The sequence below is a fragment of the Aspergillus melleus genome (genome assembly GCF_016097325.1).
Source record: "Aspergillus melleus strain CBS 546.65 chromosome Unknown contig1, whole genome shotgun sequence".
NCBI classification, from domain to species: domain Eukaryota; kingdom Fungi; phylum Ascomycota; class Eurotiomycetes; order Eurotiales; family Aspergillaceae; genus Aspergillus; species Aspergillus melleus.
Genome location: NW_025763370.1, coordinates 7,550,628 through 7,570,220, shown reverse-complemented (window position 1 = coordinate 7,570,220; position 19,593 = coordinate 7,550,628). Strand labels below are relative to the sequence as shown.

At 49.3% G+C, this 19,593-nt stretch overlaps 8 protein-coding genes across 8 annotated transcripts; 6 read left to right on the top strand and 2 right to left on the bottom strand.

Moving 5' to 3' along the window:
* Nucleotides 1–882: 882 nt before the first annotated feature.
* LDX57_002719 (uncharacterized protein) lies at nt 883–2,187 on the top strand (the record flags this gene model as incomplete). The annotated part of the gene is made up of 1 exon (XM_046084368.1): nt 883–2,187. One exon carries the CDS (start codon nt 883–885, stop codon nt 2,185–2,187), a length of 1,305 nt encoding a protein of 434 aa, XP_045940331.1.
* A 612-nt stretch (nt 2,188–2,799) lies between these two features.
* On the top strand, nt 2,800–4,058 carry LDX57_002718 (putative aldo-keto reductase (YakC); the record flags this gene model as incomplete). The annotated part of the gene is made up of 6 exons (XM_046084367.1): nt 2,800–2,958; nt 3,013–3,091; nt 3,150–3,293; nt 3,340–3,453; nt 3,509–3,703; nt 3,763–4,058. The coding sequence occupies 6 exons, from the start codon at nt 2,800–2,802 to the stop codon at nt 4,056–4,058; spliced, it is 987 nt and encodes a 328-aa protein (XP_045940330.1).
* A 637-nt stretch (nt 4,059–4,695) lies between these two features.
* On the top strand, nt 4,696–7,211 carry LDX57_002717 (uncharacterized protein; the record flags this gene model as incomplete). Its single annotated transcript, XM_046084366.1, has 8 exons — nt 4,696–5,010; nt 5,059–5,155; nt 5,221–5,244; nt 5,297–5,689; nt 5,739–5,791; nt 5,844–5,988; nt 6,040–6,614; nt 6,677–7,211. The coding sequence occupies 8 exons, from the start codon at nt 4,696–4,698 to the stop codon at nt 7,061–7,063; spliced, it is 1,989 nt and encodes a 662-aa protein (XP_045940329.1). The 3' UTR covers nt 7,064–7,211.
* Nucleotides 7,212–7,431: 220 nt separating this feature from the next.
* Nucleotides 7,432–8,379, bottom strand: LDX57_002716 (uncharacterized protein; the record flags this gene model as incomplete). Its single annotated transcript, XM_046084365.1, has 3 exons — nt 8,116–8,379; nt 7,785–8,052; nt 7,432–7,701 (listed from the first exon to the last, which is right to left on the bottom strand). The coding sequence occupies exons 1-3, from the start codon at nt 8,355–8,357 to the stop codon at nt 7,432–7,434; spliced, it is 780 nt and encodes a 259-aa protein (XP_045940328.1). The 5' UTR covers nt 8,358–8,379.
* A 3,027-nt stretch (nt 8,380–11,406) lies between these two features.
* Nucleotides 11,407–13,109, top strand: MT1 (Sphingolipid C9-methyltransferase 1; the record flags this gene model as incomplete). The annotated part of the gene is made up of 4 exons (XM_046084364.1): nt 11,407–11,526; nt 11,591–12,714; nt 12,764–12,872; nt 12,927–13,109. The coding sequence occupies 4 exons, from the start codon at nt 11,407–11,409 to the stop codon at nt 13,107–13,109; spliced, it is 1,536 nt and encodes a 511-aa protein (XP_045940327.1).
* A 1,314-nt stretch (nt 13,110–14,423) lies between these two features.
* LDX57_002714 (uncharacterized protein) lies at nt 14,424–16,186 on the top strand (the record flags this gene model as incomplete). The annotated part of the gene is made up of 3 exons (XM_046084363.1): nt 14,424–15,152; nt 15,203–15,817; nt 15,884–16,186. 3 exons carry the CDS (start codon nt 14,424–14,426, stop codon nt 16,184–16,186), a joined length of 1,647 nt encoding a protein of 548 aa, XP_045940326.1.
* Nucleotides 16,187–16,486: 300 nt separating this feature from the next.
* Nucleotides 16,487–17,421, top strand: LDX57_002713 (putative short-chain dehydrogenase/reductase; the record flags this gene model as incomplete). Its single annotated transcript, XM_046084362.1, has 3 exons — nt 16,487–16,529; nt 16,582–17,306; nt 17,359–17,421. The coding sequence occupies 3 exons, from the start codon at nt 16,487–16,489 to the stop codon at nt 17,419–17,421; spliced, it is 831 nt and encodes a 276-aa protein (XP_045940325.1).
* A 596-nt stretch (nt 17,422–18,017) lies between these two features.
* QOR1 (MDR family NADP-dependent oxidoreductase) lies at nt 18,018–19,447 on the bottom strand (the record flags this gene model as incomplete). The annotated part of the gene is made up of 5 exons (XM_046084361.1): nt 18,018–18,245; nt 18,333–18,390; nt 18,455–18,524; nt 18,598–18,736; nt 18,857–19,447. The coding sequence occupies 5 exons, from the start codon at nt 19,445–19,447 to the stop codon at nt 18,018–18,020; spliced, it is 1,086 nt and encodes a 361-aa protein (XP_045940324.1).
* Nucleotides 19,448–19,593: the final 146 nt, after the last annotated feature.

The window sequence follows — 19,593 nt, the reverse complement described above, 5'->3', positions numbered from 1 at the left end:
ATAGTTTGAACCCAATTTCTGGTCTCCTAGTCTCGCTCTTAATATTAAGTCTACATCTTTTGTATGGATAGATTACGTGTCTTTGCTAGAAGACATTGGTTAGACATTTGGTTGGAAGATAATCTCCCTGATAATGCAAACTTCTTGCCTATATGTATTCTACAGGGCTATGGTGACCGACTTTGATGGACGGACGAAAGTTTATTAGCTACCAGATATGGGGCTTGAATAGGTGCAGCCCTGATGTAACAGTATAGATCACTGAAGCTTCGCATATCTTAATAATTCGTGGATATCACGGCCGTGTAAATCTTTTGTTTAAAAAATACAAAGAAAAAGACACAAGGAAAAAACGGAGCTGTTCGAATCCACGGCTTGGAGCATTCATTGTCCAGCAGGTAGAAAACAGATGATGAGGGATTCTCGTGAAAATTTCTGTTTCTTTGACGCTTCTTCAACAAACAACTAGAGAGGTTTCCGCTAAGATACCAGAGATACGGGGCCATAGAGGTAGTATTACCATATCGCTATTTTGTGCTTACGAGCTCTTTGCTCTAAGAACAAAAGGAAAGTAAGGTGACAAAGTAGTCAAATATTGATTTTATCTAAATCATAAAATAGGAACTAATAGATAAAGACCAATGAATAACCACAGCGGCGGGTGGGCATAAAGAAGCGGATTCGGCCCGCCGTAAGGCTCCAGCCAGAGGCTTTCTTGCCCAACTTGCAAGTCACATGGCTATGCCTATAAAAGGCTGTCCATGGTCCATGACAGAAAGCTAAACTGAGACATCTACCACCCTCATCGAAAACTCTCTCTTCGTTTCCGACATTTGGGAATCATTCCACTATTGGCGAACACTGCAATTCCGCACCATCATCATGGCAGACCTTTCTGAAAACAAAAAGCCAACTATCTCTGAGCTGTATTGCAAATGCGAACAGTCCTTCGAGAAATTCACGAATTCTCTGAAATCTAAAGACTGTTTCATAACCCGGTTCGGGTTCATTAAACCGTCAAAAATACTGGATGCTCAGACAACGTTTTTGAACTGGAGAAGAGAGCACAAGGCCAACCTCCCTGTACAATCTCCGGGCTCACTAGAGCACAGGCTTCGGTACGATGTAATGGAAGAATACAGAGAATTGATCGAAGAAAACCTCGGGCGGCTCAATTCAAGTCTTGATACACTCGTACTCTTGGGCCAACGGAAGTACGATCCTACTGCCGTTGAGTCGAACGCCTATTTTGCTAGAATTGCAAAGGACCTCAAAGAACTGGGCCATCTGTCGCCCGACTTATGCGATCTGGAAGAAGTGAGTGACTCAGAAGACAGCCCCGGGGATACTGAATCCGAGAATCCTGAATCCGAGGATACTACATGGGATGTTGGAACTGTGGTGAAAGTACGAGTGGCGGCAGGCGTATCGAAAACCCAGGTTGGTCTTTTTGATGGGTTTACCAAGCTGCTCTATAACTATACTGGTCACCATGAAGAACAGATAGCAAAGAAACAACGGGATTGGGAACCCGAACTGGACAAGATTTTGGAGATGGTGCGTCAATGGCGCGCCTTGGCCAACGTTGGCCAGAATATCAACTTGAATGAAGAGGCTACGGCGAGCAACTCTATGGATGATATCATGTGGTTTTGCGAACGACTTGCCTTAGCTAACGCGACAAGGAGAGAAGTTATTCAGGACCCTAACGATATTTTACATCGTCTGAATAAGTCGCGTCAGAACTGCATTTCATTGGACATGGACACATCATTGATTGCTCCGTACATCTGCACTTCCCAAAACTGCTCTACGCCTTGCGATTTATACGAAGGAACCCGTGAGTGGAGGCACCACGAAATGAATAAGCATCGCTTCCGGTACATTTGCTGTAAATGCTCAGAGTTCACAACCGCTAATTCGGTCAAGATGTCCACACATCTCCGGGAGCAGCATGACTGTGAGTTCGGCGAGGAAAATGACGCTTTGAAGCTGAGCTTCTATCCTGGCACAATATATGAGAACAAGAAAGATACCTGTCTTATCTGCCTTACGGAACATTCATTGGCGGATCTGTATGACCATCTTGCAGGTCACATGGAGGATATTGCTCGTCTGGTTCGTCCCAGTCCTGACGCCAACACGGAGGCCCTCGAAGCCCTTAGCCTCAATGACAACAGCAAATAAACCCACAGGCCAAGCGACTGATTCCGAAGCCCCGGGTAGAAAAGACAACCAAGCATGCACTTGCATGAAAGCGCTTGATTGAACTTGCAACAGTTTGTATTATTGTTATACTGGAGTTTATATGATTTGAGATTGAGATTTACGTCCCATATACATACCTATGGTAAACTAATCGTACATGTCCCACACATCCATAAATTCGCGTAGAGTGAATCCAGTCAAATGAACACATCAACCAGCCAATGGAAGAGGATAAATGAGAGTGAAAAATGAAATCCCAGAGACAAGAATCCAAATATAGTCTATAAATAATACCACCCATGAGCCCATTACCGAATATAGTTTAACGCACAAGAACACATAGATCCAGATACTTCTATATGCCTTGAGAAGGCGGACATGCAGCGGAGATAACGGAGAAGAAGCCGTCAGCACTGCAGGAAAGAGTGGGTCTTCTGCCCCACACGGCCATCACGCAGGCTGACGCAACAGCGTGGGGGGTTCTTGAAGTGGCACTAGGACAATGCCAATATACCATAAATACAAGGTCCGCAGCTCATCAAAGAGAAACTTGTCTTCCTCACAGTTCCTAAGTCATTCACAGCTCTGAAAATGGTTAACACGCTCCCCTTCCGCGACATTCAGGTCCCCTCGCCCGGTTTCGGTGCGATGGGCCTTAGCTTCGGTCTTGGCAGCAACTTGAGCCTTGATGAGGCCGAGCCGGTCTTGTTAAAGGCAATTGAACTGGGGTGTACGTTTTGGGATACTGCTGTATGTTGAGTGGCTTGTCTGTCCTTGGTTCCAGTTGAGCTAACAATTTGAAAGGTCGTCTACCAAGCCGGTGTGAACGAGAAGCTCCTTGGAGACTTTATCCGGAAACACAACGTTCGTGACAAGATCTTCAGTATGTGTGCGATGAATGACTACTATTGCAATAAATAGAAATACTAACAGTTGAGCAGTTGCCTCGAAGTGTGGCTTCGATGTCTTCTCCGGACAGGGTGCTGTCACCAACTCCGCCTCGCATATCAAGGAGTACATTGAGGGCACCATTGAGCGATTGGGTTTCGCTCCTGACCTATACTACTTGCATCGCATTGATCCTAGTATGTTATCTGTTAATCAAGTGAGACCTTATACTGACTTTGACAGACACCCCTCTTGAGGAGTCCATCCCCGCTCTGGATGAGATCCGCAAGGCAGGAAAGACCAAGTACATTGGTCTCTCGGAATGTTCGGCTGCTACCTTGCGAAAGGCCAACTCTAGTAAGTCTATATCACTTGCACGCACTGAAAATACAGTCATTGACAGCTATCGCAGTTGCCCCGATCGATGCCGTTCAAGCCGAGTACTCCGCTTTCGAGACGTTGCATGAGACTGACGGCTTGATCGATACGGCCAAGGAGTTGGGAATCGCCTATGTCGCCTACAGTCCCCTCGGTCACGGCTGGTTGGTCGATGACTTCCAGTACAAATCTCCTGACGACTTTGCGCCGGATGACTTCCGTCGAAAGAGTGAGTCTTTCCATAAACCCCGATTCAAATCGCTCTCCGTACTAATTGCAACGTACTAGTTCCTAAATTCCAAGGCGAGAACTTCTACAAGAACCGCGCCATCGTGGATGAAATCAAGAAGCTTGCCGATCGGAAGGGCTGCTCGATCACCCAGATTGCACTGGCTTGGGTTGCTGCCCAGGGCTTCATTGCTATACCGGGTACTACCAAGGCCGCCCGTCTCGAACAGAACTGGGCATCAAGGAATGTGGAGTTGACGGAGGAAGAGAAGAAGGAAATGCGGAGGATCATCGACGCCGCCAAGCCTCACGGTAACCGATATGCTCCCGCTCAGCAGGCTATGGTGGGGCATTAATGGCTGTTTTCGTCAATATTAGTAGCCATATTTAGCGAATGAGAAAGTATAGCATTATCTGCATTACAGACTAATGAAATTTCCTTTACTGTGCCATTCCCTATAAGGCCCTTATGTTGCAGCTTGTATGTCTACGATTGCACATTTCCTGGTCTAGTAGAGAGGTAGCATGCCATTTGATTAGTTAGTTACATAGTGTGTAATAAAGACATACAGGTGCGGGTTGCAATCCGGAGGTGGACATATTTTAAGTTGAATTCGGGTAGCGAACACTCTTATCAAGAGTCGCCGAATGCAACGTTGAAGATGTCATGGAGTTAGGGCAGCGGCCCGCAGCCAGCCGCATCCGTCATCCCATAATTCGGCTCATCCTATGACAATGCACACTCCAATTAGACGTTGCGGTTCTAATTTCCATGACACTTCGTCCTCAATGACGTTGCAACAATTAACATCGCTTAGGGATGTCGTTGACGTAGACATTGAATTTCGGTAAACTGCATTAGCCATGATGGCATAAGGAAGGGAATACTAAAGCGTTGCCTGTCGGCTACGAGGCCCGCAAGTCCTGGCATCCAGTTGTGCCTGCCTAATCTGATTTGCCTCTTCTTCCCTGCAGGGAAGAGCTCAGATCAAGATGATTTTAGGGCGCTATTTCACCGCTATCATCAATTTCTTTGGCTTCCCGCCATCCCTCGGACCACAGCAGGAAGTGCTGGGTCCCAATGTAGCCGTGCATCATGACGCCGATACCTTGACTTTCATTCCTCCTGGCGTCAGCGAGTCTGAAACTGAAATATTGAAATGCGAGTACCCTGATATGAAGGGATACAAGTTTGTCTCGGGTCCAAACAGTCGCGGCAAATGGTTGGAGAGTCAAGACGTTGAACTGGAAGACTATGATATCAATACCGATTACGAAACTAGGTGGCCCAAGGGAGTAGTGCGCCAGGTACGTTCCTGTTCTCTTGTTATTGGGAGCAAGAATAACAAGAAGTAGTATCATGTGACCGTTGATGAGGCAGAGGTGACCCTCGATGGCGTGAAGTTCCCCAATGCCAAGGTTTTCAACAAACAGTGGCCCGGGCCATGGATCCGTAAGTCCTAGGCTCTATGCGAGTCAATGACGAGAAAGTGTTGCGCTAATACACTGATGGTACAGAGGCATGTTGGGGCGATGAAGTCCGTCAGTATCTACGTATCATTCACATTCGACAATGACTAACAGAGGTGTGCAGAAATCACGGTCCGGAACAATCTGGCTTATAACGGCACTGCAATCCATATGCATGGAATTCGGATGCTGGACAGTAATCTCAATGATGGTGTTCCCGGTGTAACTCAGTGCCCCATTCCTCCAGGCAAAAGCTTCACATACAACTTTACCGCAACCCAATACGGAACCACCTGGTATCATAGCCACTACAGTCTGCAGTACACGGACGGTGTGCTTGGACCACTGACCATTCACGGCCCTGCTTCTGGCAATTACGATAGCGCGATTGATCCTTTTATAATGGGAGACCATAATCATCGCAGTGCATTTCAAGATTACTACCAGGAGCAGTTTTCGAACTCGAAGAAAAACCGTCCACCTCCGAAGATGTCGAGCATTATTATTAATGGCAAGGGTGAGTATCCAGTGTCAGGAATTACCAATTATGGACTAACGCATTGCAGGTAACTATGCCGGTTCTTATCCAGAACGAAGATATACTAAACATGTTAAACCTGTAAGTTTCCCATCCGGTTGAGTTCGAAGAAAAGGCCTAAATGTTTGAATAGAATGAAAGAAGGCTACTGCGACTGATAAACACTTCAACGGATTCAACCTACATATTCAGTATAGACGATCACGAATTTGAGGTTATCGGTGCTGATTTGGTCCCCATCGAGCCGTATACGACAAAGAACATAACTATTGGCAATGGTACTCCTCAACTGATTGTATGGATTGAGATTCTTCAGCTGACAATCTTAGGCCAACGCTATCATGCCATCTTGAAAACGAAAGACAAGAACCAGCTCTGGGATAACCAAGCGTACTGGATTCGAACCCAACCCGCTGACGGATGTCATAACTTCGAGACTATCCCGGACGCGAGACAGGGAATTCTTTGGTACGGAGATGAGAAAAAGGCGCCCATTCCCACTACAAATGCACATAAATACAGTGCAGCTTGTCGGGACGAGCAAGGCTGGACACCAAAATTAGAATGGCAAATTCCCCCTCTCGGAAAAGCAGAATTGAAGGAGTTCAACATGCCCAACTCTACCATCAAGCTCAACCACTGGTTTCTCCCTAAGCAGCGTAAGGAAGAAACTGATAGTTGGGTCGCTCACTGGAAGGCAATGAATTATACAGCCTGGGTCGATTATAGGACACCTACTGTTTATGGTAAACATATCGACCCTCCATACCCAAACAATGCCGTTGTTTACCCTGTGGAGCCCAACATACGTCACCCAGGTTGGCACTACATGGTGATCATCGGTGCTAACCAAAACAAACCTACCGATGCAAAGGGAGGCAACCTTATTCCAGCGGCACATCCCGTAAGTGGTGCTTCAAAATCTAACTGACTGAGTGGTGCTTGGCTAACCCTGCTCTTGTACAGATCCACCTTCACGGTCACGACTTCGCGCTTCTCCAGCAGTCCAGTAAGCCGTTTACAAACTATTCGTCTCTGAAACTGAATTACAACAACCCACCTCGCCGTGATGTCGTACTTCTTCCGAAGAACGGATTCGTCGTGATTGCATTCAAGACAGACAATCCTGGCCCATGGGTTCTCCACTGTCACATAGCTTGGCATGCATCGGCCGGCTTGGCCTTCCAAGCCTTGGAACGGAAGGAGGATTTCAAAAAACAGCTTGCTAACAGAACACCCCAATGGCAGAAGGACCAGATGGAACAAACATGCAGGGATTGGAAGATCTGGCAAGATAACTACGGTAACCATTATGATCAGCAAGACCGCTTCCAGGATGATTCTGGAATTTGAGTGTTGACTTTGACACCCTCCATTACTATCCGAAATTCGGATTGCGGACTCCACAAGCAGTAGGGCCGTGACATTCATTAGGCTCTGACTACTCACTAAGGCCCAGTTTCTGTTTCTCAACCAGTCGACAGGACCTACGAAAACATTCCCCTACTATTTACGCTCACTTGTCCCACTATATAATGGCTGTCGGACATGTCTACTCCTCGTATGGGTGGCATAAAAAAGCTTAACGCACCTTGCGCATATGAACTTGCTTATCTCAATCGTTTCGCATGACTTTGATGTCATATAATTAATCTATACCTTAACATTCATTAATGAATAATCAATCGTTTGCTCACTGACTAGAGTTTCCGCTTTGTGTGTTATACATCTACCGGAGAAGCTGTCTGTTTTGCCATTGACCACTCTTCGGCCTGCTTCTCTTGGTCTTGCTTCGGAGCATTCCGAGTCTTCATTCCTGCTGCAATGTACGCAATCGCGGCGATCAACTCAGGCAGGAAGCTCAACACAACGCGAATCGCCAGCGACCCTGTCGTAGGATTCAGATCCGCCCTCTGCGTACTCATAGCAACAAGACTATAGATCACTCGAACACCAATGAAAGACAACGAAAGGCACACAGTCGAAAGCAACTATATCCCAAAATTAGTAATCTCTCCTTCACCTCTCGAAGCTGTCCGGAATATAGAGCCCGAACGGTAAAGATCTGACTTACCAAGGTCCCCTGCCTAACCACCGGACTCGTCCTTCTCGGTCCCAAAAACGCCAGCCCAGTCCACCCAACCAGAACGACCCACGAGATCGTTAAAATGGCCATTCCCGCCTTCACCTTTCTCTCTGCCTTCTCGATCGGCTGCTCGTGACGCTGTAGCTTCGACGACGCGATCGCCGTGAGAACAACGCCCGCGGCGACAAGCATGTGGAAGAAGAAATCGAAGACGGCCTCAAGTCGGCGGTCGAGGGATTTGAGACGGTAGGTTTTTCTTGATAAAATGTTCGTGTCAACACTGGGTATTCTTGGGTGTTGAATGAAAGGGATAGCTTGCGCTTCTTTGAGAATTCCACATGTCGCGAACAACAGCGGCGATAGACCAATGTTCGAGATGATGCTTGTGGCGGAAGAGTTGGAGAGAGAGAGTCCGCTGCCGACGATTCGGATGGTGCAGAAGATAGTAAGGAACAGCCAGCCGAGGAGGCCTTGACGGCCATGTTTGACAAGGAGGAAAACGCTGGGGATGATGAGGACGACGTAAATTGCCAGAGTGGCAGCAGAGAGGCCGTCGGTCATGTTGATGGTATGTTGTAGAGGTGTAGAAATTCAGGGTTGGGTCGAAATAGGATTATTCCTAGGGAATGAAAGAGATCCATGCCCTTTAAATAATCATGTATATCTACAAGGCTGCGACCGCACATCATCAACAAGGAACACCCAATGTGGAAAAGAAGAGGAAAAGCTGCTTCGCCCCATGGTATACAGCCCCAGCACCGAATTGCTTTCCTGTTCTGGAGTAGCTTCGACGATCACTCTGCGCTAGTGAGCTTCTTTTCGCCAAGTCATTCGCCGAAAAGCTCGTGGTGGTTCCACTCTTTCTTCGACCCGGACCCGCTGGGCTGTGGTTGAGGCATATATTCCATGAATCGATTCTGTGTTTAAAATTCTGACAGTGTTCGCCGCGGAGTATACTCCTGCAAGGAGACACGGGAGAAGCTTGGATTTGCCGGGCTCACGGCGCTAGCATCCTTCGCACTGTAGGCTGTGAGGACTTAACAACTCTCATACGTATGTACATACTCGGCGCTGGTGTAGGAACAGAGTCATTTCGGCCCCCAAACCCACGGGGCGATACCACCCATCATCATGACTATCAGAAACGCTGTTCCAATCTTCGTGAGCTTTTCCATCAAGGCATCCAGACCGCGGTCGCCGGATAACTATCGTGACACGGTTATCCTTCATAACTATATCGAAATAACACGGTGAACTCGCTGCCATGACTTTGGAAGCGGTCGCCTGCGCAGCGTCAATCAAGCCCTCCGTTTCGTAATTCACACCTGCAGCCTTCGATTTGCCTAGTGCTTCCATCCACACCATCCATCTTTCCAGCTCATGTCCCTTCCAATATTTGTCGGCATAATTACTCCCCGGGGCTCCGCAAAGATCAGGATATCGAACCTGAAAATCGGCCTTCTAAAGTAGCCGATCAGCCGCATAGATGAATCACGTACACGCCGCTCGCACAGCAGGTGACTGTACCAACGCTTCCAGATGCCGGGTATCGTTCTCCAGTGCCTCCCTCATGACCCAGATCGCGCGTAGAGATCGATCCATTCGGTGGATTTTCTCCGAGTCATTGAACGGCTCTCGAATCTCAGCCGCTTGGGTCATTTGGCGACGAACGCATTCAGATTTCCCCGGCGATCCTGGGAATCCGGATCCATGTCCGGATCAGTGACGTCCGCTATGAGAACGCGCAGCTGACCACCTAGGATATAATATGAAAACACTCATCAAATAAGACAGGGAACACCACTGACCATGCTAGTCCCCGCCATTTTCATCAAGAGCTTCCCTCTCACTTCACCCTGACGCGGGGATATCCGTGAAGAAGACATCATATTGAAAAGCCAGCGGCTTGTCCGTGACCGGATGCATCACCGTGCGTGTCTGCAGCTCAGTCAGCATCTGGACTAACTTCGCGTGATTCGACGGGGTAAGACGCTATACGAATTTTCAGAGTGCCCAGCACAGGTTTATATCGACTCTGGTGGCACCCTCTTCGGGCTTTTGGTCGTTAATAGCCATAGATGCGACATTGTTCGATGATTTGGTTGACGGAGTCTTCTACGCGGGCCTCGGGGAGTAGACCAGGTTGTCGAGGACTTTAAAATCATCGGAAGATTCTAGGGTTGTTATCAAGGAGGCGCGGGCTGCGATGGCCCTGTCGCGAGATAACATCCATGCATGATTCCGCTTGTGGACACGGCTTGTTAAATTACAGGAGAATCTCAGGCGTCGTAGATCTATATTGTCTGGATAGCACCTGAAAGGCAATGGACGTGTTAATGACCCAAGCTGGAGGCTGTGCACACACGATTTGACTGGCAGAATGTGGCGTAGCAGGCCGTGGTCTCCAACAGGGTTCCCTTGGGGGCCGAATTCATAGACTTAAAGATGTGGGTCGGTCGAGTTGAATTCCCGTTGTGGCACGGTCTTGTACTACCTATTAGGGGCGCGATGTTCAGCGGTCAAGTTCCATATGATCGAAATTTCTGGATCAGTTCTTTTGAGGGATACTGCAGAAAGAGAGAACCCTTCCTCGGTCCGGGAGCATGTATCACGTGGCTAACTTGGCCCTATTCAAGACTGTGACAGGTCATATTCAGAACTGCAAGATCTTAATAGGCGGACATAAGAAGAGTGCAAGGTACTATAGTACGAAGTACTATTGGGGATGTTTGGGATGCCTGGGGTGCATATTCTCATTCATTCAATGTATGCGCATTACATTTTCATACAAGTCATTTCTGACGGTACTCAATTGGTCTTGAATGATTTATGTCTGCATCTAGCACGTTCGACTACCTATCTTGTCCTTGAAACCATGGTTATATATTTTCAGACATGCAGGTCGGGCCTCAACATGACGATATATGTTTTCGTAAGTTCAGAAGAAGATGGAACTGAACATTGTCCACTTGAAAGAATACCCATAGAAACGCCCGTAGATGTGAATCACAATTGGTCTATGCCGCAATTGTCACCATTGTTGGTGGAATTGTTATGGTTATGCACCATGTTGAAGGCCAGGCTTCTCACCGCTCTCTCGGGGCCCGCGGACGGACGGGCAGGGCAGAGAGACGATCGGCGCGGACCGAGTTGCGTCCGGCCTTGGCAGAATACCGGACTTTACACCCACCAACATGCTGCCACGACAATACATGTAGACACACGTCCACAGAGATGCATAGGTATGGTACCAGGTACAGTACAGCGACTTGGATCTCGGTCCGCAGTGACATAAAAAATGCATGAAATCTTCAACATAATGCCTGTCATGCACACTGCATACTCTGTACTGGTTGTAGTTGTCCTCCCGGGACCACCCTTCCCGCTCCTGCGAGACAAGAGGTGGGGAGGGATACGTGGCAATATGAGGTCGGGTCCGCTTACGCCTGCGTTACCAGATCACCGGCTGTTCTGGGACCGCCGCGGCACGTGCCTGGCCCGTCCACAAACATTCCCATCCGGAAGTCTTCCTCCTCCCTTCGTCGTTCCTCTTCGTCTCTGATCCAGCAACGGAAGGAGCCTCGACGACCCGACGAGGTATCAATTGACAATGAGTGCCCCGGGAGCCAAGAAACCTGAGCTCTCGAGCGACATCGACTTCATCAAGACTCCCGCTGCGAAGCCCTCGGAATTCGCAACCGGCGAGGACTGCGGGATTGCTACGACCAATGTCAGTTTTTCCAAGCCATTGGCATCTTATTTACCTCGCTATAGCTTTGCTAACCCCCGAATAGTCTCCAGCGATCAACAATCCCCCATTGGCTGCTGATGGTCCTGGAAATGAGAGCTTCTCCAACCTCTTGTTAGCGGGCGCCATCACCGGTGTCCCCGGCCTGCTCACCTTCCTGGTGGGCGGCGGGTTCAAAACCTTCATCTTCTTTGCCCTCGTTTCCGTCCTCCCCGTTCTGGTGGCTTTCTGGACCTGGACGTCCAGCTGCAGCCCTCGCACCAACAACAAAGTTAAATTGCCCGGCCGCCCTGTTGAGCACTATGTGACCTTCAAGCGTGAGGAGGACAAGGCCAAATGGCGCGGAAAGAACAAGATCCCCATGCAGACTTTCTCTGAGATGTACCTGGACGGCCTGGTGGACTTCAACGGCGACATCCTCGACGTTCTGGAGTACCGTCACGACTGGGCAAGCTTCGCTTTCACCTGGGACCTGTTCAAGTTCATCGTTGGCACTTTCTTCGTTGACGTCCTGTTCCACACCAAGGCCCAGGATGAGGAGCAGATCCGCCCCAACTACGACAGCGGCAACGACCACTACGCTTGGTTCCTCGGCCCCCGCATGATCTACACCTCCGGTATTATCTCGGACACGGAACAGGAAGAGACCCTGGAGGAAATGCAGGATAACAAGATGGCGGTCGTTTGCGAGAAGATTGGCCTGAAGGACGGCGAGAAGATGCTGGACATTGGTTGCGGCTGGGGAACCCTGGCCAAATTCGCCAGTTTGAATTATGGCGCCAAGGTGACCGGAGTTACTATTGCTGAGAACCAGACCGCCTGGGGCAACGACGCTCTCCGTCAGGCTGGTATTCCCGAAGACCAGAGCAAGATTCTGTGCATGGACTACCGTGATATTGTCCGCGAGCGCTATGACAAGATCACTCAGCTGGAGATGGGTGAGCACGTCGGTATCCGCAAGCTCACCGGATTCTTCCGCCAGTGCTATGACATGCTCAACGACGACGGTGCCATGTATGTTCAGCTTTCCGGCTTGAGACAGGCGTGGCAGTACGAGGATTTCATCTGGGGTCTTTATCTGAACAAGTACATCTTCCGTGGTGCCGACGCCTCTACTCCTCTCTGGTATTACATCAAGTGCTTGGAACAGGCTGGCTTTGAAGTGAAGGGGTGAGTCTTCTTAATCAAATAGCGATGAGCAAGCGCTGATGACAAGTAGAATTGACACTGTCGGTGTCCACTACTCCGGTACCCTCTGGAGATGGTACCGCAACTGGGTTGGCAACGTTGAAGCCATCAAGGCCAAGTACGGACCTAGATGGTACAGAGTGAGTTCCCATCACCCCGTCATCGATAATATAACAAAATCTAATCCGCAATAGATCTGGGAGCTCTTCCTCGCCTGGTCCGTCATTGCCTCTCGCCAAGGTTCCGCCACCTGCTACCAGATGGTTGTCGTCAAGAACCTGAACTCCACCCACCGTGTCAACGGCATTGCCAGCCAGTTCGGCTTGGCCGGCGCCCTTGAAGCGAGCCGCAAGGCCGGCAAGTCTCGCCTTCCTTAGAGGGTTGATATGAATTGCGCTTGAGAACGTCATCCCCCTTCTTGGGGATTCAAAATTATGGAGGAGTGATGAAGTTGTTTGTACTATATAGTACTGTACATCACGTGATCATGGCTAAATTTGATGTTTAGATAGAATTTAGGAATGAATGGACGAAGAGATACGAGATCTACACCCAGTTGAATGGTTAAGACGAGCATGAACTTGCCTTGCACTCCCCTAAACCGTCGTCCCTTAGGGTTCTCTCAAGAAGATTCATCAATTAATCATGGAAATTGCAACCAATGTTACCGAAATACCAAATACCCACCAGATATAGAGCAGAATAAGTTTCTCAAAGGAATTTTATCTGTTAATCATCCCTCGTATTATCAACATGCTGTGCCAACTCCACCGTGGCTGTGACATTCTTACCACCCTCCGCGTCTTCCGGGAAACCCCAGACTCCAGACCGACCCCAGAGCTTTCCCCGCATCCCTTCACTTGCCGCCCTTTTTTTTCCGAGTGGCGTACGCTAGAGCCCCCGAGCCCCCGTTCAATCCAATGAATAAAAGCTTCCCAGTACGCCCGAAACTCGTGGATCGGAAATTCGTGTTTTCTTTCGGGTCTCTACTTGACGAAGGCACGGGCCTGGATGCATGCTCCGATGGTCGGGTTGAGCCCGATAGGACGGGTTGAGTTCATGAGACGGGCAGTATAGTACGTGGCCGAGGGTTGCACTTTGCCATGGCTGCTAGTGGAATTTGGCTTTGTGTGCGTTTATTACCGTGGAATGAGGAATACGAGTACGAAGAGGTCGGCTTGTTCTGTTCGTGTTGATGTGAGATATCCTTTCTTAAAAAGTATAGCTATAAAGGCTGGTTCAAGCAAGTAGAATAAGGGGAAATTGCATAAACAGAGAAATTCACTGTGGGGCTACCTTATCTACAGTTGGGCATTTATATTTGCAAATAACTTTGGAAAATCCGATTAAGCTTTTCTCACCCTCTACAAAGACTCCTTATCCAAAATATCAATAAACCTAGTCCCTGCGAACTACCCACTTCACATGTGGTCGTTATATCATGAAGAGTCCCAAAGCTATTACAATTTGTTTGTTTCATCTGTTCATTAAATACCAGCCCCGATGAACCTTCTTTTGAAACACAAGTCGAACTACATTGGCCCTGTTCGGCTTGCCTTCGGTGGCCGCCGTAGTTTCCTCATTCACTCTGGTCAAGATGCCCAACGTTGCACACTGATACGTCACACAATCTCTCTCTCGCGCTCGATGATAATCAACACGCCGACCTTACGATGTCAACCTTCGCAGAAATGCCTTGCCATATATTTCTCTACCTACTGCTCGCACTCACTTCCTTCGTGGCCGCCGATGTTGCACCAATTACCGACTTTGTCGCTTACCAAAGTGGCCAATTTGGGCTCAGACCGAACCAGACCTACTACACGTCCAACGTAACGTCTCCGATCTTCTTAGTCAATACCTGGGACAAAGCAGCGGTGGACAACGCCTCGCACATCTTTCTAAACTATGGGAATAGCCCCGAGACGGGTGTTGGAATGCTTTTTTCAGCGAACGACCTCAGTCTCGTGTGGTTCCAAAAGGAAACTTCAGAGCAGAAGGTAAACAATGTAGGAATACAAAGGTTCCACGGCACTGACTACCTGGTGTATTGGCTTGGAAAACAAACAGGGGGCCACGGAAGTGGAAACTGGCTGATGCTAAACTCTTCTTACGACATTGTCCATAACGTTACGACTACGGGACTCCCGGTCGGCGCTGACTTTCACGAATTTCGCCTCACAGATGAAGGGATGGCTTTGATTATGGCGTATAACCCCATCCCGTATAACCTGAGAAAGGTGGGAGGATGGAAAAAAGACATACTGTTGGATAGTGTCTTCCAGGAAGTGGATGTGATAACTGGCAAGGCACTCTTTACCTGGCACGCCAGCGATCATTTCAGTATCGCAGATTCCTTGGTTTCATACTACAAAGGGCCTGACGGCTGGGACTGGTGTCATATCAACAGCATACAAAAGGTAAATAGCCATCGGTCAATACTGCTGTAAAACACAATAACACAATTTAGACCGTCGATGGGGATTACGTGGTGTCCTTCAGCCTCTGCAGCATGGTCGTGCATATCAACGGCACCAGCGGCATCCCCATCTGGATCATGGGTGGAAAGAGAAACCAATTCACCGACAGCGCCACCGGGCGAGCGCCCGACTTCGCCTTCCAACACCATGTAACCTTCCACGACAAGGCCTTGAAGCACCTCACAATGTTCGACAACCACGTTTATAATACCTCTTTTGGTTGTACTTCCAACTGTTCCACAGCTCGGTTCTTTACGGTCGACTACGCGACAATGTCAATGTCTAGCGTTCGTCAACTTTCGCATCCAAAGGGCCTACAGTCTATGGTCATGGGAAATGTCGAGTCTTTGGATGGGGGGAATACTCTTGTTTGTTGGGGATTTAATCCCGCATTGACAGAGCATAGGGCAGACGGGCAGGTGGTTTTGGACCTTCAGTTCGGTGTGTTAGGGCGCGCGCTTGGATCGTACCGTGTCTACAAAAGGAACTGGGAAGGGTATCCGACCTCGGATCCAAGTATCGTTGTGCAACGCCAGAATGCCTCTTCGCCAGAGATTCTCTATGTGAGCTGGAACGGGGCAACGGAGGTGAAGTGCTGGGTATTGGTAAGTTCTGCGGCACTATCTCTTGTCGAAACTGATGTTGATATCAATTTTCTGCCTTGATTTCAGCTGGCCTCAGCTTCAGTCAATCCTCTTAGGCGAGCAACTGTCGTCGATGCGGTTCCACGCGCTGGGTACGAAACGGCAATTCTTGTGCGCACCTCGGCGCGGTATATCCGTGCTGTAGGCTTGGACGCGCAGAAAAATGTCCTAGGCATGTCCGCTATGTGGGATCGAGAGAATGAGTCGATGGTGAACATTGACAATCGTTGGCAATTTGAGCACCACTGCTCGAATGCACAATCTGGTGATCACAACATTTCATTGAGCTCTTGTTATTGTGCGGATGGAATTCCTGATGAATGGAAATGATGAATGGAAATCTGATATTTGATCATCCCTGGCGGGATTGAATTTGATAATCGGTGTTAACTATGATTGGCATGGCTAAGGGAAAGAAGTCGTGCAAAATTCATTGGTATAAATCTCTCACGTTGTCCAGTAGGTAGCCTCATCTATAGAGTGTGGTGCCTGAGGGCGGCCTTGCCGAGGGCTGGGCGTCTGACGTCATCCGCAGTGAACGAGGGGATGGGATGCCAACGCAGCTAGCTACCCCGTCTTCGCCATTTCTCCATCTTTCCTTGTCACATTTCGTCCCCAGATTTGCTGAAGATGGCCTTTGCTCGCAGATTAGCCATTCTCCCTGGAGGTCTAGGTAGATTTGACCCCTACACAGGTCCCAATCGCTCCACTAACCCGTCCTACAGGCGGCCTCGGCTCCAGCATCGGCAAGCGTCTCCGCGAACAAGGAGCCCGACTGGCAATTCTCTACGCGCCATTCGAAGCTTCTCGTCGAGACCAGCTGCTCGAGGAAGGCTACGGGGCCACGCACAGCAAAGATGAAATCCGCACGTATGAATGCGACATCACGTCGTCGGAGTCCGTGCAGTCGGCGTTCGGCACGCTAGAGACGGAAATGGTCTCTCCTTCTTCATCCTCTGTGTCGGATCGCGTCTTCCCGAGCATCCTGGTCAACACAGCGGGATATGTCTCTCTCAGCGACATGGAGACTACGCCGCCTGAAGAGACCATGAAGCATCTTACTACCAACGTACTGGGGCCGATGTTGTGCTCTCAGGCTTTCGCGCGATTGTATTTCGGCGCCTCCAAAGCCGCAAAGTCCTCGACTAGCCCGCCGGCTCCGGGGCGCATCGTGAACATCGCATCCCAGGCGGCGCATATCGCATTGCACCGACACGGCGCGTACTGTGCGTCGAAAGCGGCACTGTTGGGTTTGACTCGCAGCATGGCCTCCGAGTGGGGAGGTCGTGGCATCACGGCGAACAGTGTCTCGCCTACGGTGGCGTGGACGGCATTAGGGAAGAAAGCCTGGGGCGAGGACTCGGTCCGGGAGGCGTTTCTGAAGAATATACCGACGGGGAAGTTCGCTTTGCCTGAGGAGGTTGCGGATGCGGCGGTTTTCTTGTGTCAGGTGAGTTGAGCGTACCCTTGCTGGTAGGGATTTGTTCTGATGTTTGATATAGAATTCGAGTGGGATGATCAATGGGGCGGATATTCGTGTCGATGGGGGGTATACTATTCGGTGATTTCTGCTTTGTGGCTGGGGTGAAGATAGCGGTCATCGCAAGTATCGAGAAGACAATTCGACTAAGGCATTTTTACTTATGGTTCCTCTTCTAACACTATTCGAGGTATCTGTGGAGTGAATGTGAGGTCCACAAGATGGTTGCCGTAGGATGACCTTTTTGGTACACGACCGTTGGCAGGACTCCATCTTTCCTACAACTCTTTGCAGTCAGTGTGGAGTCTATGCGCGCATCAATCAAACTTACTCGAAGTCTTACCTCTCTCCGTGTCGTCTGGTGCCTGCTTCGATGTCCAAAGTCACGCTTTTGAAATTATTGTTGGAGGATTTCTTTCCTGTCGTTTCGTCGACATTTGCAGGCTTACTGTCAGCGCGCGCCGCAGGCCTTTACTGTACCGATGCGACTAATGTCCCTTCGACTATCCTGAAATTGCGAAAATGCACGATATTTCTGACTATTATGTGTACCACGATCCTCAGTTGTAGGGTGCCAACATCTGCCACCTATCACATAAGAAGTCTCGAACATCGCCAGGACAAGTCAACACCACATCTTTATCACTCGCTACCACCGACCTCTCCATTACAACGAACAAACTAAACAAGCTCCGTAGTCAACTTCCCTGTATTCGCGCCCTCGAACAATTTCACCCACACAGCCGGAATATCCTCAAATTTCGCCTGTACGACCGTCTCCGTCGCGTCGTCGACCTCAATCTTCCCGTCTTTCCATGCCTGCACCAGAACCTGAGTGGCCTCGGCGATCTTCGGGAAGTAATCGAAGATGAGGAAGCCGTGGATTGTGATGCGGTTGGAGATCACTTCCTGTGACTGGTCAGTATCTTCTCCCGGGGAGTATCTTATAGCTGCTAGTGGGAGTAGGCTGGAAGAAGAAAGGTAGAAGGAACGTACATAGAAGTTCTTCAATCCCACCGGATCTCCGTCTCGGTTGTAGTTTGCAATGGTGCCGCTAATCAATCAGTCAGTATCGAATCTTTCTGAACACAAACCAGAGCACAAGAGGAAGAACATACCAAGCAGCAATGCGTCCATATCGCTTCACTCTGAGAAGCATGAGATCGAGGATCTTGCCGCCAACGTTATCTGGATTTTTCAGTTAGTTGATATCATGTTGGAAAGGATAGGAAGGGATAGGAGATGGATAACCCTAACTCACCGAAGAACACCTCCACGAATCCCTCCGTCTCACGGAAGAGATCCTCTTCAAAAGTATCCTTCTTGTAGTTGATACACACGTCTGCGCCGAGCTTCTCAACCCAGCGACATTTCTCATCTGTGCCGGCGATGCCGATAATCTATCCTCACCCGTTAGCGTAGTTTCATCCATCACAACAGTCCCTTTCTCTCCGACAACCATAAACCATCAAAACGAAAAACACCAAGAAAGGGAAGAAAGAAAAAAAAAGACAACTAACCCTCTTACACCCCACAACTCTCCTCGCAATCTGCACAACCATACTCCCAACGGCCCCAGCAGCCCCACTAACCACAACCGTATCCTCCTTACCAAGCTTAACAACTTCCACAAGACCATAATAAGCCGTCAATCCTGGCAAACCAAACGAGCCCAGAAAGACCGTATCTCTGAGGCCCTCCAAACTCTCGATAACCGTACATTCTTCAATAGAAGCAATGGTGTACTCGCTCCACCCGGTGCGCGCAAACACCCTGCTCCCTGGCTTTAAGCGGGACTCGTCCCCGGAGACAACGACCTCCGCGATACCGGTCGAGCCCATGACTTCGCCGACGTTGATGGGCGGGACGTAGAGACGGGCTGGATCGGCGGTGGCGGAGATCCAACCGCGTTGGGCGGGGTCATTGGAGAGGTAGATTGTTTTGAGGAGGGCTTGGGAGGGCCCCGGGGAGGGGAGAGTGGTGGTGGTGAGGGTGAATGTTGGGGGTGTTTCGGAGGAAAGGGATTCAGGAGTGTTAGGGAGGATGGGGAGATGGGAGTGTGGTTTGTGGGAGAGGGTCCATTGTTTGGTGGTTCGTGGGATTGGGGGCATTTTGGTTGATGGACTGTTCTTTTTCCTTTTTCCGTTGATGGATTGTTCTTTTTCTGTTTGAGATGGCTAGAAGGAGGCGCGTGAAGATAGATAGATACTGTGGCCTGGAAATATGCACGTTATATGTTTATCTCGGGACTCGGGAA